The sequence below is a fragment of the Dipteris shenzhenensis genome, chromosome 12 (genome assembly GCF_047967505.1).
Source record: "Dipteris shenzhenensis isolate YYH24624 ecotype China chromosome 12, Dip_SZ_1.0, whole genome shotgun sequence".
In the NCBI taxonomy this organism is placed as follows: Eukaryota; Viridiplantae; Streptophyta; class Polypodiopsida; order Gleicheniales; family Dipteridaceae; genus Dipteris; species Dipteris shenzhenensis.
Window position 1 is genome coordinate 13,230,490 of NC_141607.1, and position 17,689 is coordinate 13,248,178.

The 17,689-nt window shown below is 46.7% G+C and overlaps 1 protein-coding gene across 1 annotated transcript; it reads right to left on the reverse strand.

Annotated features, from left to right (window-relative positions):
* Nucleotides 1–354: 354 nt before the first annotated feature.
* On the reverse strand, nt 355–16,480 carry LOC147895837 (Ribonuclease II/R family protein). Its single transcript, XM_087382341.1, has 7 exons — nt 16,126–16,480; nt 15,297–15,991; nt 15,130–15,183; nt 4,744–4,812; nt 2,180–4,507; nt 1,950–2,021; nt 355–1,807 (listed from the first exon to the last, which is right to left on the reverse strand). The coding sequence occupies exons 1-7, from the start codon at nt 16,322–16,324 to the stop codon at nt 1,379–1,381; spliced, it is 3,846 nt and encodes a 1,281-aa protein (XP_087238467.1). The 5' UTR covers nt 16,325–16,480; the 3' UTR covers nt 355–1,378.
* Between the last annotated feature and the right edge of the window lie 1,209 nt (nt 16,481–17,689).

The window sequence follows — 17,689 nt, forward strand, 5'->3', positions numbered from 1 at the left end:
TGATTGACCCACCTGGAAAATTATCAGCCTATCATTTAATGAAACAAGGATGCCGTTCACCTAAGAAGAGAGACTTGAAGTAACACGAGCTTTACATGGATACATGTACATGAGATCCTGATCATTTCAGCAAGTGCATGGTCAAGTCTGATAAGCCAAAATATTTCAGCTTCTTAAATCAGTCTCGTCCCAAGGATGGTAGAGAAATCAGTAAGACCAAATCTGCAGAACGTATTAAAAGTGCTTTTGAGAAAGATGCAAGGTATTAGAAATATTCAGGGATCTCCCACCCAACTTTATTAATATATCATTATTATTATTTTCTAAACTCCATTTTAACATTGGATATCAGATAATAAATTTTATAGCAGTGACTTTGTTCAACTCTGAAAGTCTGAAATGACACAATGGCAGTAGATCCACTAGATTCACTAATCCAACCATGCAATGAAATCATACAACTGGATCAGAAGACTGTAATTCATAACCTTTGTGAACACGTTAAAGGCACATCGTTCCTTTCTCATTGCTTCTACGTCACGACTGTTCAGATTGTTCAACTATGAGAAGAACCACGTAGCAGTACAAAAGCCCCTACTCTCAAGCTAGGACTGCATGTATTCCTCCAAAGTGCGGAACTGCATGTTTCAGTCTAAACTGTGAAGTTCAAGTGCAAAAGTCGACTCCCATTGCAAGATGAAGGACATGAAAATGATGGGTACACATGTCCTGTTTAAGAGGAGCCCATTTGCAACTCGCAGGGAGATTCAAGCTACAACCTCCTCAGTTATCAGGAAGCCACAAAAAAACGAGGGCAACCCGATACTGCAAAGCCACACTAAAAAGCTAGGGAACTACAATACCTTGAGAAAAACCACTACGCCTTCAAGATGTCCTGCCCAAGTTTAGATTGTTGGGCAGCTTTGTCTTCCCCTACAACAAGTTCGCAGCCCAGGTACACCAAAACACGAAGAAACAGCCCTGTAGCTGCTCAGTTCCACAACGAAGGCACCCAATAAAAAGTTTCTCCTTGTCTGTGGTCTGGAAGCACTTCCTCTTCTAAAATAATGTGGTTCCAATCCTAGCACAGATATGATACAAATATAGACAGCCCATCTAAAATGGGTATTTGCACTAAATGTTGTTGCCTTGCAGGATAGTCCACCAACACAGCTGCAGTGGAATTGATACCATTCAGAAACTAGGGATATCGAATGGATCAAGATAGTACAACAAAGGCTGTAGCACCATCTGTATAACATGACAGCGATACTGAAACTAGCTGAAAAGGTGACTTTTGTCCTCTCTTCATCTCACAAGATTCTGAAGAATTGAGACCCCGCGTTTTATGCACACTTGACAGAAAAAGCGATGTGTCTCAAGACAGGTATGAACTTAAATAGAATCGCACTGCTATGTCCAGTGGTCGATTCTCCCCCCCAACAGCATAAACATACACAGGAACAGGAGCTAGAAGCCGCAGAGTCAAAGGGAGAACAGCAGGCTCCAGCTTCTTGCCAGAATTATTATCCTCTTTAGTTTCCAAAACTGACTCATCATCCAACGTAAGGTTTGCAAGCAATCTTTCAGAAATCACATCTTCGAAAGTCTGATTCTCCAAGCTCTTGTTACAGAAGTCGGCAGGATTCTCTAGATAGGCCACATCTGTAAAGGGTCTACTTCGTCCCTGACGCTGTTTCTTTGAAGGGCCCTTCTGGGGTACCAAATCCAGCACTAGAGTACCAGTGATATCAAACCATTCTAACGCAAGGCCTTCTGTATCCTCATAATAGATACGCCGTTCCATCTGCATCAAATAGTACATTGCAATGCCAGGAGTTAAGTAAATATAGAGGGATATTTTGACATTGAAGCACCAATAACAGTCTACATTCACCCACAGACAACCTCCATGAAACTTGACTCTTTTTTCACAAAAACAAACTTACTGCAATTTTGTGAACATAGAGGGATACAAATTTAGGTCCAACAGCAAGCACACGTGCTTCTGATAGGATGCCCTGCAAATTAAGCACAATGATAATATTAAGTTAAGCCCTCCAATACATCCTTAAAAAGAAACCACATAGTACAATACGAGATAAAAACCATCCAGATATGACTTCCTACTCATGTGCTATCCAGCCTCAACAGAAAAGCACATGTTTTCGCAAATTACATTTTTCTTCTTTAGCATAGCCCAGAGGTACAACTTGTCACTCGCATCTCGTACATTCCGGCTTGCAAGTTTCCTTTCGTTGCAATGCTCGGCTACCATGGCCAGCTCTAGGCTCCCAGGGACTTTGTGCCTGCTAGCAGCTGTGGCCAAAGCGTTTTGACCTGCCAGAGATTCTGCTCTTTCTTTGTCTAGGCATGGGCCAGTGAAGCATCTGCTTAGAGGTGGATTATCTATGTTGGCCACACTTATACCTGCTGATTTCCTCCCTTTTACAGGAGATCCTGCAGACGTAGAGAGGATGTCATCAGCCTCTAGTGCGGCTGCCAAAGTCCGATGGACAACAATATCAGGATACCTTCGGATTGGAGAAGTGAAATGGGTATAAAATGGTGTCGCCAACGCATAATGACCCCAATCCTCCTCTTTATCTTTTAGCTCTCCAGTGGAAAAATATTTAGCCAGCTGCATTGGTTTTGTTGCATATAGCATCAAAATGCTGCAGAGTGCAGGATCATCTTTACAAACTTCACGAAGTTTTTCAAGGGACTCGTGTAAGGCACCAGAAGAGGAAGCATCCAGTTCCAAACTATTCTTTGAGCAAAAATCCTCAAGCTCTCTCATTTTCCGGTGGTTGGGTTCAGGATGCCGTCTCAGTAAAGCACAATCAGGAAAAGCACCAGATATGACTTTAGCAACAGTCATATTGGCCAAAAGCATAAACTCCTCCACCAACGAGTTGGAATCTTGGTGCTCATAAAGACTACTCTCACTAGGTATCCCATCCTCATCTAAGGCAAAAACAAGCCTTGAGTTGTCGAGCCTAAGTGCACCAGCCTGAAATCTTTCATCTCGTCTCTGCTTTGCAAGTGCATGTAAATCTTTTATATCATCAATGACTTCCCTCCATTTGAAACCGCCATGTAGTTCTGGCCAACGAGATTCCACGTATCCACTTAATGCCTCACCATCAGTATCCGTATCAAATTTGCCATCAATTATATCCTGTGCATGAAAGTAAGAAAGTTTACAGCAAGAGCATATTATAGTGCGTCCCATCCAATGGTCCACAATTTCACCCTCAGCATTGTAGTCCCATATAATTGAAAATGCTAGTCGGTCAACACCAGGATTAAGGGAGCACAACTCCTCACAAAGCAGACGAGGCAGCATAGGAAGCACCCGTTGGATAAGATACACGCTGGTGGAACGAACTTGAGCCTCATTATCCAAGGCAGTATCTGGACGAACAAAATAAGAGACATCTGCAATGTGTACACCAACCCTGATTTTTCCATTTTCCAACCTTTCAATTGACAGTGCATCATCCAGGTCTGCTGCTGTAGGTGGGTCAATTGTGAAAATTATACGTCCTCTCAGGTCTCTCCTCCTCTTCACCTCCTGGGTGGGTATCTTCCAAGGTATTTTTGGTAGACATTCCAATGCAGCTGAAGGAAACTCTGCACTGTGGATTGCATGTTCAAACAAGATAGCAGCAGTTTGAGCCTCTATCGCCCCACTCTGTCCAAGGCTATGGCTGATTACTGCGTGAGGAGCAAAGAAATCCGGTTTCCAATCAGCCACATATGCAGCCACCAATTCACTGCCGAGTGTCGCATCACCCTCAAGGAACCTCTTTTTAAGATCATTAGGAAGAGTACTCGTAAAGACTGCCATCTTTGGAAGTCTGCTGTCAGAAGGTAAAAGCATTATTGTAGAAGGATTGTTATGGGATAATCTCTTAGGGGATTCTTCCCTGCATTTATTCCCAATTTTCTGATGGACTTCCAAAAATCCTATTACTGCTTTGCGGCGGTTTGATTTTTCCAGAATTGCAACTACCTCTCCCGTGGGCCGCTTATCAGAAAAGGATGACACAAGAGCTGCAAGATCTTCTAAAGCTTTCTTTGCATTTGTCGTGGAGGAATTGCCCATTTGTTCTGCATGTTGTTGTTCACTTGTCTGATGCTTGAGCTGTCGATCCTGTGCATTTAAGTTCCCCTGAGACTCAGAGTTTGAAATATTGGGGGTCTCAGATTTCATGTTTATGTTCGCATTTTCAGCATCCAACAAGATATCCATAGCTGTCTCAGGACAATGCTTGACATTGTGCATTCCCCTAGTGCTGGCCACCTCCTTTTCTATACTATCAGATTGACCTTCATCACTGGAAAAATCTGGAATTTCAGTGCTCAACAGATCATTACTACAATTAAGAATGTCGGTCAACCCTGCACTGAGGTCACTGCTGTTCTGCTTGTCAACAGAGCCCCTCAGTTTGGGCCACATACATACTGGATTAATGGCAATTACAACCACATCCCCATCAATCTGCATAGAAATTTAATGAAGTCATGTCCATTGAAAAACTGAGGGTAGAAAATTTCAATGTAAATACCCTGCATTACACGAATAACAAAGTGACAGTGCTGCTAACAGTCACTGACACAACCAAGGACATAGAATAATGTGCATGCTTATGGACCCACAAAAATTGCTGACGAAATTCAGTACAACTGTGTTTTAACAACTTGATAGAGATGAAAGTAAGGACTCAAATGGCTTACTGCTCTGTTCTGAGCTCGAGCACCATCAATAAGTATGTCAGTCGGGACACCATCTAAGCTTACATATGCCTGAAAAACCAAATCATTTTGTGTTCTGTTAGTCAAACAAATACAAAAGTTGGATAAACAAAGCCTAGAAATGAAGATAAGAAAAGGGGACAACACAAAAGCAAGAAAAGGAGCCTCCCTGACCAAAATTTGGACGTATAGAATGCAGTCACAAGCAACATTTCAACATTCCAGATGCATCGCTTTGAAATATGATCCACCCTACATGCATTTCAAAGTTTTGCTTTTTCAGGAGTGATTTCACCCAAAATTAACCTAATATGTATTTTTATCGATATATGTATGTAACTTATAAAGGTACATCATGGTAGCTTGTCCAAGAAGCAATTCCGGAGCATGGAGCCACATGCACTCTCCTACAGCCAGTAGGTGTGGTGCACTGTAGGGCCAAACACTGGGCCCTGGCCAAGGGCTGCTGCAACACTGAGCTAACAACTGCCTCTACAAAGGGGATTTTAATGGGGCTTGGTAGCCCCCTGACTGGACAACCCAGTCAGCCAACCAGCTGACCCAGATCAGGTCTAAACTGGCCTGACACATACTGGACCCACCCAGTCTGCTGTTTTGCCATGTGGCATCCTCCACCTGAGTCGCACTGCAGACCTGCTGTCTACCCATATGCTGACCTGCCAAGTCCCTTCCTGGACCTGTACAGGTGCTGCCTTGTAGCCCCCTTTCTACTGGTCCTGTACCAGTCCTTTTGCCAACTGTATGGGCCTGTACCAAGGCCTGCACAGCAGCCCATGTGGCGGCCCCAGGAAGACTCTTAATTGCTGCTCACATGGCAGTCACTCTCATTCCCCATCTGTTGCACATGTGGCATGTAATGAAGGCCGAGATTGGGCCAAGTTAGTGAGGGTTAGGCTAATTCCTCTAGGGGATGTTATGTAATGAAGGCCAATATTGGCCTTCATTGCATGGCACAACCTACACCTAGCATCCTGTAGGCTGGTTACCAGGGAACAGGAATGTTCCGAAAACTCAGGTCCAAGAACAGGAAAGGGGGAACAGGGGAATGGGAGCCGTAACGCCACGTCATATGACATATGAAAATAGAGTGGGCTGCGAGAACTTAGAAGGGGGGGAGAGTGGGCTGAGAGAAGAGGGAGGAGAGAGTGGATAGAAGGGGGGCGGCTGAAGCTTGAGACTCGAGAGAAGGGGAAAAAGTGGAGAGAAGGGATAGAGAGAAGGGGGTTGAGAGAGTAGAAGGGAGTGGAGAGAAGGCCCAAGGGGGATGAGGGACTAGAAGTGAGGGGAGAGAAGGGGCTAAGCCATGAGGAAAGGGAGGGGGCTTGGAAGTTGGAACACTTGGAAGGGAGCTAAAGCAAGGGAGTAGGAGGGAGACTGAAGCAAGGGAGTAGATGGAGGGAGGCTGGAGCAAGGGAGTAGATGGAGCAAAGGCTGGAGCAAGGAAAGTTGCACGATGCAGAAAGGGAGAAATCCCACCATTGTCGGCCTTTTTTACCAGGCAGGAACCCAAAACATGGCACTTCGGCATTTCCTGGTAACACCTAATCTGGGAACATTCCGGCCACATTCCACGCATTTCCTAAACCCCTTCTGTCTAGAACAGCATTCCGGCTGCCCGAACACCGTTTCGTGGTAACTCACTGTCAAGCCCCATTGCTCTCCTCATTAGGGGCTCATAGGTGGGGGCATTGACCCTAGACTTCCAACACCCCCTCTCAATGACACACCGTGGTCCGAGTCAAATACCCGCTCCATCAACTTCCTTGCAAAGCCCTCGAGCAACTAGAGGATGTCTTCATCATCAAGTCCACATTCCCACCACTAAAGTATCTCTAGATTTTGCTCCCGTGCGTTCACGAAACCCTAGGCACCCATATGCTCCCGCTGCAGCCCGGCAGGTTCGCCTCTCTTCCTCTTCCCTTCATGGACAGATCCTTTTCTTCTCCTCGTCCTGTCATACCTACGGTGGATCATCATCGTTGTGATACCAAATGTGAAGTTCCAAACGTACAAGAATGCAAATGTGCGCAATGCATGCAGAATTTTGACACTTATTGGCCCTCCAATCAGGGAAGAGTGCTCTCCTGAGAGTACTTGTTTCTGTTTTTTGACCTATATGCAAGGTAGGAGAGAGATGGTGGATGAATGCAATGTGGTATAGAGAATGCGTGAGATTCACAATGAATGGGGACAGCCCTTCATTAATGTCCCTTGAGATCACTCAAGTTCCATCTTTCCATTTAGACCTACCCTTAACCTATGGACCATGCATCTACCATTCAATGCACTCTAAAGCACCCTTCCCTTTTCTATTGCCCCTAGGACCTAGACACGTGGGTGTACATCTTTATTTTAAAAATTCAGTATTACATGTCAGAATTTAATGCCATCTGAAGCAATCGCTCCAGCTCGACACGCCCTATCGACACAGATGATCCACCACCATAACAACAGGGCAAGGTGTCCATCATAGGTACAAATACGTGTCACACCATCAAATTGCTGCATATACCTAGATGAATTCAGGAACATTCCCAAACTCATCCTCTAAAAACACAACATAGTGCAGTTTCAATCTCACGAGAGTCACTCATAAGATTGAAAACCATAAACTCCATCACGCATAGCAGGGACTAGCTACTATGACATCCCCACTGACGTCATCAGCACCCAACAGTGGGTGTAGACCATAGTATAAAAGTATGCTCACACACACAAATCCACACACCCACACATACTTGAGCATCCATTTATACAAAGTCTTCCTACTGAGTTTCTGTCGGCACTCCAGATGTGAAGGGCAAACTCAGCCATGACGAAGGCTAGCTCAAATTGCTGCATCATTGTAGTAATGCTCCAATGTCTATAATTAACAAAATGGCCATTTCTATTTTTATTTTCAAAGAAAGGAACCTTCTATTACTGCTTGAGAAACTTCCTACAAAACAACAGCCCCAAAGGTGCTTTGTATGGAAAAAAACTGAAAAGGCTAAAAGAAGAAACCAGCCCGTTCCAGAGAAACCTAGCTCAATGCCTAGGGAATCTCTGATACAAGGGCTAACAGCCAGGTGGGGGGACTATAGAACCAGCGAATCCCTCGCAGAGTGAAAATGTGAAAACTCCTGCAGCCCAAGCCTTGCAAAAACGTGCGCACGTAGCGGCAGTCGCCCTAGAGCTCGGGGTCCCACACTCCTAGGTGCTATAAACATCTCACTAGAGCTCCCCACATAAAGCGCAGAGACTCATCGAATCCATTTGTTTGAGAAACCCAACCTCTACATAGTGCCCTCCATGAAGACCACTCCACCATATGGAAAGCCTTCTCAAAATCCAAGAGAAGGATGGCAAAAGGCTGTGACTCCTCCCTAGCGCAATCCACTACCTCCCAAAACATGAAGATGTTGTCCAGGAGGCTGCGCTCCTGTACAAAGCCAGTCTGTGTACCATAGATAATGTCGGTGAGATGAGGCCGCAATCGCAAACTCAAGACCTTTGCAAGGATCTTGTATGTGGTGTCGAGCAAGGTAATCGGTCTCCACTGCCAGATGTCTGATCTATCTCTCCTCCTTTCGAGATCAAACAAATCCACCCCTTGCTCATGGACTGAGGAAGGGAGCCCGTGTCAAAGATCTCCTGCCAGGCTGATCAGAAAGGACTGGCAACGATCTCCTAGAAGTTATGAAAGAAGGTCGAAGTCAAGCCATCTTCACCAAGACACTTCTAGGTCGGAAGGGCCTTGAGGACTTCCCAAAGCTCCTCAACCATGAAAGGCTCCTCCAGTCTCCTGCACAACTCCCTCAAGACTACTATCGGAACACGGTCCCAAACTAACTCCCGGGCCATGAGGCAAGCTGGAGTCACCCTCTCCACCTGAAAGAGCTGGCTATAGAAATCTGTGGTCAGCTCTAGAATCTCTAGTGGATCACTGTGCAAGATGCCCTGCGGATCCCGTAAACATTGTAGCTACGTGCTTGCCGATCGAGGTCTAGTGGATTGAAAAAACTGCTTCGTCATCCTATCCCCTTGCTAAACCCAATGGGCTCGGGTGGAGTGGTAGGAAAACTCAGCCCGTTGAACCTCCGTGTCCTGGAGCTCAAGGCGCGCACTCTCATGTCTATCACTGGATCCTGGGTCTTGTTCCCTGATCCTCTCTATGGAGGCAAGGTCTCGTCATGTGCAAAAGGGTCCTCCTCCGTCCAAGTACATGAGACTGTAACTCCTCGCTGCTCCTCTGAAACGCACGAAGCCCAACCCTTGCAAGGTACTGACTCTACCTGCACCGAATCCCTGCAATAATCAACAGAATCTCATCCTGTAGTAGGTCCTCTGGAATGCAAAAACCCCCTTTTGGGAAAGACCACGACGGGACTGCTCTAGGTATAATAACTGCTGGAGTGGCCTGACATCGTGGTGCCTGCTAGAATCCCTGTAAAGCCACCTCTGTGGAGTGCCCAGTCCCAAACATAGAAGCAATCCAGCCTCTCAAGCAATCCATCATGTCGCCTCTGATCGAATGAGAAGAGAAGACTGCCAGGGATTCTGCTAAACTCTGGCTCTCTCCACAGATCTCTACCACTGATCATGAAGACAAACTACTCCCAAGTGCTCAGCTCTGATGCTGCTGGCATCTCAGAAAAGGAGGCACCCCCTGCTTGTCATCCCCAAACTCCACGTTGTTGGATTCTCCTCCAACGATCCAAGAGTCAACATCTGGCAAACCCTCCTCCAAAAGGCCGGACGGTGCCACCAGCACGCTAGGGCACACATTCAAGATCCCAATTATGGACTCTCCTATCCTGACTCCCATCCAAACCACCTGCCTTGGATAAGCTGACCCTGATCGTAGACCTCCAAGCGACTACCTGGGAGACTGAGATGCAGACTCCTCTGCTCCGTCCTACGGCATGAGATCACACCTCTGGGTCTCTTCCGAGAAGAAGGTGATGGCATTGTCGGATGTCTAATTGCTAAGAACATGCGCTCCTGTATCAAAAAGAAGTCCACTGCTTGCTCTACCACTGCCCTCTGCAACTCCTATCGAATGATGAGGTACTCTGGTTGACTACGTGCTCATGTCTCAAAAAAAAAGTCCACTGCTCGCCCTACCACTGCCCTTTGCAACTCCTGCCGAATGCGTTCCAACTCACTATGGTCCAAGTTCCATAGTCACATGAAAACCCGTTTCGTCCTCTTCGAAACCTCGAAACGCGAAACAGACGAAACGTTTCGAAATAGGACGAAATGCTCTCAACGAAACCTTTGTTTCGCCCAAATCAAAATAAACGTTTTTGCCCCGTTTTTCCTAAAATCCAAAGTGTTTATGTTTTGAATTTCCTTTTAGTATCTTGACGTTATATTTCTCTTTGTTCACTCTAACTTAAATATAACATATCTTTTTGTACCTATAAGGGTATATATTAAGTATCAATTCGAAGCCAAACTTGCAATGTATGGCCTTGCTCTCAAGTTTGTAGTGAGAGGATTGATGCCTAGACAGGAGCCTTGGAAATCCGTTTCGTCTGACAACACAAAACGAAACGAAACAAAACCTATCGAAACAGCGAAACGGCGAAACAGACGAAACGTTTCTTGTGACTATGGGTCCAACTCATGAGGACAGGGAGGCAAGAAACAACGCTCTCCTGTGGGTGAGTGCCTGTTCCAAAAAAACTGCCTTTGGTGACTTTAAGGAGGGTTTGGAGGACGAGTAGTCCATATCCGTGCAACAGCGTACCAATTCTTCGTGCCCACTGCAACATGAAGGTGACGTCCACTCCGAACATCTCATCACAAATCTAGAGTGGCCAATAGTGTGTCAAATCAATCCTTGCCTCAGGCGACAATCTAATAATCCATAGATTGGCTTCTAACTCATGAAGCTCAGCTGGAATTCACTTCAGCACCGTGGGCGTGCCAAAGATCTAGTCCATGTGGACCCATCCAATCTTCCGTCATGCATGAGATCCGATCCCCCATCATAGCATCAAATACCCCTAAAATCCACTTCTCCAACCCTGTGGAGGCAAACTGAATGTGTTTGAGAGCCCACTACGCTAATCGAACTCCCTTTTTGGGGCTGCAAGATCATGAGCGTCACCTTCAGTGGCAGAGAGTAAGAGTCTGGGATCTCCACATAATTCCAGGGCCCCAATCTCCAAAAGTCCCTCGAGGGAGGGTGCCCAGGCTGAAGTTTGGGAGCAGTTTCTCGACACATCGCATGGATTCCACCTACTAATCAAGAGGTCAAGCCTCTTCCCTCTAAATCCCATCCTGAATGGGAGGTTTGAGAAGGGGGGAGGGACAAGACGCTAAGACGAAGAAGTGGAGGGGGACGCCATCGTGCCCTTGCCTACTAGTAGGGGAGTCGAGGCAAGGTCCGAGAGGAGGGTGGAGGGGGGGGAGAGGCTGAAGAAGCTGCTATGGAGGGGGGACGGGGTGGAAGGGGGGGAGGGGGGGCAGGAGGGGAGGCAGGGGGAGGGGGGAGGGTTGTGAGGATGATGATAGTAGGAGTGGCGAGCGGGGGAGGAGGGGGTGGGAGGAGCTCAACAAGAGGGGGAGAGGGGTCTGGAGGGGAAGGGGGGCGGGAGGGAATAGGGGTAGTCACAGGCCCCCGCTCTGTTGATCAAGCGTAGTGGGGCTCTAGATCCCCTTCTCCACAGATCTGGGAAGCGAAAGACTTGGCTATCACTGTGGGTACGACGGCGGATGCAGTGCTTCCAAACATACAAATGGCGAACTCTTCTTTCGAGGCCTGAGCGACATTGAGGGATATGTATGAGCTTGACAATGAGGCGAGAATCTTGGACCTTGAGACAGAGCTGTACGGCATTAGGATGGATGAAGGGGATTCGGTACTCGAACACATCACCAAGATGAAGGTGGTGTGGGATAAGCTATGGCAACAGTTGGAAAAAGGACCAGCTCGACTAGGATGGAAAGGCTGTTGCTGGAAATGCACCCCTGGAGCTATGATAGTTTTTGTGACTACTATGATTGCAGGACAGAGGACGACGGCGGTGACTTTCGAGGAGCAAGAAGCTGGGGAAACGAAGTACAATGATACGTATAAGTATGATAAGGCCCTGATAGCTCAAGACAGGAGCAAACGCAAGCGCAAAGACAAGACCAAATCTGACGACGGAGTGCAGTCCTCAAATAAAGAAGACAAGAAGAAGAGAGAGAAAGAAAAGAAGTGCTTCTACTGCGATGAGCCAGGATTTGCAAAAAGAAGAAGGATGCCAACTCAGTCAGAGGATTCAGCTCAGCCGATGGTGAAAAAGGAAGTTTTCTTGGTTGCAACTCCGAGCATTGCTGAGATTAGACACATGGACCCCGGTGTTACCATCAAGATGTCAGACGTTGAGGATTGGTCAGGAGAGGAGTCTGGATCCTTTGTAAAGGTGATGGACAGTGATGAGTGCCTGAAGTCATCTGGGTGCTTGGCTGGTGTTGCTGAAGCAGAGGGGGATTCTTCTGAGAACTCAGGGTCACACAGAGGCTGTGACAATACAAAACCACAGTAGGAGCTTCAAGGTCCAGGTACTCTGGATTTGTGCCTAGGATATGCTGTCTCGGGTATGTTGTTTTGCAGACCTAGCCAGACAGAGTACGGGTTGCAACAGACCCTGAGAGCTTGGCGCCTAGAGGACTTCAAGCTGTTCACCCATCATGAGGGGGACTTGGAGGATGTTGATACCTCGAGAGCTTGAGTTCAGAGGCGGGTGTGTGACTGAAGGTGGTGGTGCCATTAGGTGCTGCCAAGTATGGACCAGTGTACCAAACTGTTGTACGAAAGCGGAACCGGACCTGGAGCCACTATTGAAAAGCCAGGAGAAGACTTTGACGACTCCAAAGTTGTTTCAAAGGGCTACGACACAGGAACTATTGGAGCATCTTCATCAACGAATTTGGATCTGGCCAATGTGGGTCGGTGAGAGGGGGTGTTGGAATAGGATTAGTCATCTCCCCACTTGTGAGCCCCCATATGACGAGTGCATGGAGGGGACCATAGAATAGGACGAGACATGGGGCTGCCATATGGGCTGCCATGCAGGCAGCAGAGCAATTGGAGACCACCATGGAGGGCAGATCTGGCACGGCAATACCCAAAGGACGTCCACAATTTTGACTTGTGTGGAAGATTTCATTGGTGATCTCACTTATGTTGGTGGAGAGAGAGAACTTGATTATGGAGGATTATAAAAATTTCAATGAGTAAAAGTGAGCGAAGATAGGGCGCGTCTTTACTAATGATGCCTTGACAATGACAGATCCAACTCTCTCATGGACTTTTGAAGAACTTAGGCAGTTGCTAAAATAAGGATTTGTCAATCTATTATTGTTTTGTTTTGATTTTTTTTTTTGGCTCGCTCCCTTTTTCTTGCTTGCTTTTCTGGGTTCACTCACTTTTCCTCACTCGCTTTTTGGTAATCCTCCCAATATGACAGGTGGCATGTCTAGGACTCACTAGACTATAAAACACACCTAGAACACTCATTTTAGACTCACTTTGGCTTCATATTCCAACACAACCAAGGTTATGATTTTCAACACCTCACGTGCAGCTCTTCATTGACACAGCTTCACTTACAGAGGGGAGCTAGTGGAGATTGTGTAGTCTTACACTTATCTAGGGGTAGTCTTTGCAGGTCCAGTCTTCATGACGATGACTCATGCAGCCAAGGCACGACTCACGTGAGGACAGGGAGCTCTAGCTCGTTGTGCAGGGATTGCAGCAAGCAGGGCTGCTTGGACCAGGCAGATGATGTCAGCTAGGGTACGGACCTGCATCAGCAACAGTATGGACAGTATGGAGGGTTCTGCATTCTGTACGGGCCTGCAAACAGGGCTGAGCAGAGGCAGGACCAGCAGGAAAAGAAGGCAAACGCAGCTTTTGTGGCAGACAAACAGGCCTTGTCTGGGGCCCTACACGAGCTGAGCGTAGCCCAAAGCATGGAGAAGAGGTGTGGCCTGGTTGGGTTGGTCCAAGCCAGCCAACCAGGTTCATATGTGCTAGAGTGGCAGCCCACCTGGGCTGGCTTTCCAGACAGCAAGGTGGAAGGGATCCTTTAGACAGAGAGCCTACATAAGCTCAGTGGAGCATGCAGTCTGAGAGATCTAGAGGTGCCAGCATATAGTAGGAGAACATTTTGGTATTGTATTGTGTCCAATTTGTGAACGGACGGTTCCTCATTTGAGTTTTAAGCCTTAAATATTCACAAAATAGTACGAGGATCCCTTGGTGTGGTCTTTAGATAGAGGGCACACAGAGAATATATGCTAACGCTTGTGTGTGCAGGACATAAAAGAACCTAACCCTCAAAACTTGCATCAGTTTTTGGGAAGCATGCAGCTTAGAACATAACTAATGGTCTCGATTACTTTGCATCTCCCCAAGGCTCACCGCCCAAGTCAATGTGCAATGATGCTTGGTAAACCAGTGAATAGGCACTTGCATGTTGATGTAATGAAGGCAATCTGATTCTGCTCCTGTGCGACTCTCAAGTCTGTGTATGGCTCTGACGCCTCAATGAAGGCTCCCCTGGGATCAGGAGACCCATTTGTCTCCTGGAGCAAATACGCCACGGAAAATATGTCAGGATGTGGCACTTCGTACATCACAACTTTACTCATAACCATCCTCAGGTTTGGCGGGCTAAATTTAGCCCTCCACTGCCTGAGTGCGCTAAGAGATTCCTCAAATTTGGAAATTCGTATATTATCATGCTTCAACCATTAAGAGCCATGAATATCTTCGCTCCTCCTGCACCATGCTGCTTGAAAAACCAAAAGCCCCTTTGCCACATACTGTTTACTTCAAATCACACATAAAAATCAACAATTATGTTCCTTTAAAATTGAAATCTGCCGGTGACCAATCTCTATCATTCGATCACATGGTCCCTTCTATTTTGCTCCTGTCAAGCCCCATCTCTGAAGCACATGATTAAGAAGATTAACATCACTGATGCCCAAACATCATGGCTTCTCACTTGAGGCAGAGTTACAAAGGAGGAGGATAGATCGATAAGTTCAATCGGTACAAAGTTTAATAGGAAGAAAACATTCTTGCAAGTTCGTAGGATAGAACCAAAAGAAGAGTTCGCTACTTACTTCATATGGCATTTCAATTTTGCATAATGAATATAAAACACACAACTTCCACCTCAACTGAATGAAACAAAATTTCAATTGAGAGGCCTCTGTTTCACACGGAGGGAAAGCACCTCTGCAAATATGTATTCTTCTCTTGCACTATGCTTTCAAAAAAATCATTTCTTTGGAGTGTATTATCCCTTTAAATATGAGAAACTTCGCCTAAAGTGGACTCTACTATGAACAACGTACCTCATTTCGATTATGTGCATTCGTTCTAATTTTGGAGCGAAAAACTTTCCCAGTCTGCTGTCAAACCAATAAAATTCCAAGAGTTTAATGGTATGCATAAAATTGGATAAGTCATATAAAACAAGTATGAGACCTGATGAAGTTTCTTTCTAGCCTTCCCACAGTACCTCGAGAGCCTGTTCTACTTCTTCCGATGTGCAGTACGACGGATAATAACTTCTGTGAGTAGACACGCGGCCACTTCTAGATCTCTGATCATTAGGACCCCTGGCCATGTAGAATCGCGCCGTTGGAGATCCATGCCATTTGGATTCCTGCCAAGAGTGACCTGAATCACCATCGTCACCGGATGACCTGGAATCGCCATGGGAATTGCTTGCTCTGGCCTGCTCAGGCAAAAGGCCTGATCCTTCTGCACAATTGCAGTGCTGTATGGATCTACTTGCCCCAGGTGTTTCCACCTTGACTTTTGCACTATATGAAAACTTGTCAGGCTTCGGCAACGCCGCTTTACCTAAGGTACTTGCGTCGCTCTTGAACGTTGTGGTCTTAGCTGTTTCTTTCCACTTTGATTTAGGGATGGGCAGAGGTGAAGACTCTTTTGTTCTAGACTTAGACATCTTAAAACCGGATCTTGAAGAATCGTTCATAAAAGAACTAGACGAGGGACTTGAAATTCCTTGTTCGACTGCTACGTCAATCGTGCATTGCTCCGACCTGGAGTCCCGTGAAACCTCACCGCCTTTGTTGCTAAAAGTGGGGTTGGGCATGCAGCTCGGGCTTGGACTTCGGAAAGAAGGCGCACACTCGGGATGGTCTGCAGGAATTTCCCGCCGCCTCGAAGCCAAGCCCTCTCCAGGGCCTGCAAGAAGACAAACAACGTCACAGTTGCTCGCAAACGGAGAGCAAACTTCCTCCCAATCGAACCACAATTAAAAATCCGAAGAAAGCGACGACTTGCGGTCGAATGATGCGAGCCAGGAAGGAGGAGCAAACCGCTGAGGCAGGAAGAGCTAGCGTCGTCGCTGTCTGGAAACTCGGGACGACGGCGAATCCTACGACGGCGAGGCTTTTGGTCGGAATCACCGTCTTTGGGGATGGGAGGCAAAGGCGAATCGGTGTAAAGGAAGGAAGGAGGGGGAACGGAGTTGTAATCGGGAGAAAGGGAAGGCTTCTGATGATGGATTTTGTTCATGTTTGCTGAAGCGATTGTCCGATGAAGAAGAAGAAGCAGAAGCAGAAGCAGAAATAGTTCGATGAAGAAACAGAAGCAGAAACAGAAAAGCGATTGTTCGATGAAGAAACAGAAACAGAAACAGAGGCGATTGTTCGATGAAGAAGAAACAGAAACAGAAACAAAAGAAATGAAGATGAAAGAAGAAGAAGATGAATAAGAAGAATAAAGAAGACAAAATTACCCACCATAATTACTCCTTAATCATTCTCATAAGTACTCCTTAATCACGCCTCAAAAAATCTAAGGTAGACTCTCTTATTTGACCCTCCCGATGTGACCCTTTTGGGTTGGCTGCCTTTACACCTCTCCTCCCTCATCTTGAATCATCCGTCACCTTGTGTCCTATCTCCATGCACCGTGCTCGCACGACAACAACCTCAGTGGCCAATCCAGGCAAAGGGAGGATCTGTCTGTGCACCCGCTTGTAGGTCGTTGTCGCACACCTGGGTGCACGCGCATGGAAACAGGACCTTAGAACTTGTTTGTTGGTGGCGGTTTGCAAACCAGGTTGCATGCCTGGTTTCAATTTAGGTTCACGCACCTGGGTTTTGACGACACATCCAAGTTGTTGCTTGGAGTAGGCGGCCAGTAAATAAACCCAGTTGTTGTTGGTCAGCCTTGACAAGACAACGTGGTTTGCAAACCACCCTTCCCTCATGAACGGTTTGCAAGCCACCCTGTCCCTATACTAGCAACTAAGACTTCCTGTTGGTTTTCCCTCGAAATCGGGACGTGTGAATCCAATTTGAAATCTGAAGTCCACCTAGTTTGCAAACCGCCCCCTCCCATGTGAACAAGCTCTTACAGGTCGATGCAAGAGAAGCAGTGTGCCTTAATGTGGCCGTCACATGTAGCCGCTTCATTCGTTACACAAAATGGGGGGAGCGCCCATCAACTTGGGTAGCGTCAACTCCCTGCCCATCCCTGCCTTGTGTAATGGGTGATTTGAATGTTGCACCTACCAATAGGAAGCATAACCAAGCAGGCCATCATGCTTGTTTGTCATTATTCACTAAATGTGTTGTGAGATCCACTAAATGTGTAACCACAGAGTGCCCCCTTCTCTTGCATGGGTAGGCACCAGGCAAATTCTACCCACCCTTAATCTATAATGTGTGTCGTTGCATACTATGTGCAAGCCGATCTAGCTCATACCTCCCGAAGCTTCTAATTGTGGCAAAATGAGCATTGTCCCACTTTACCTACACATAAAAAGGCTGTGCGGTTACATCATGCACCCTTTTTCCTTATAGGATCGTCATCCTGCAGCAGCCACTTCCCCCAGTCCCTAGGAGGAGGAGGGAGTTCCCTGACTACACATCC

Excerpts from the sequence above, each read along its gene's own strand:
- LOC147895837 (XM_087382341.1), bottom strand. The coding sequence starts at position 16,324 with ATGAACAAAATCCATCATCAGAAGCCTTCCCTTTCTCCCGATTACAAC. Across the intron at positions 15,992-16,125 it reads TAGCTCTTCCTGCCTCAGCG|GCCCTGGAGAGGGCTTGGCT; the intron begins GTTTGCTCCTCC and ends GTCTTCTTGCAG. Across the intron at positions 4,508-4,743 it reads CTCGAGCTCAGAACAGAGCA|ATTGATGGGGATGTGGTTGT; the intron begins GTAAGCCATTTG and ends ATTTCTATGCAG.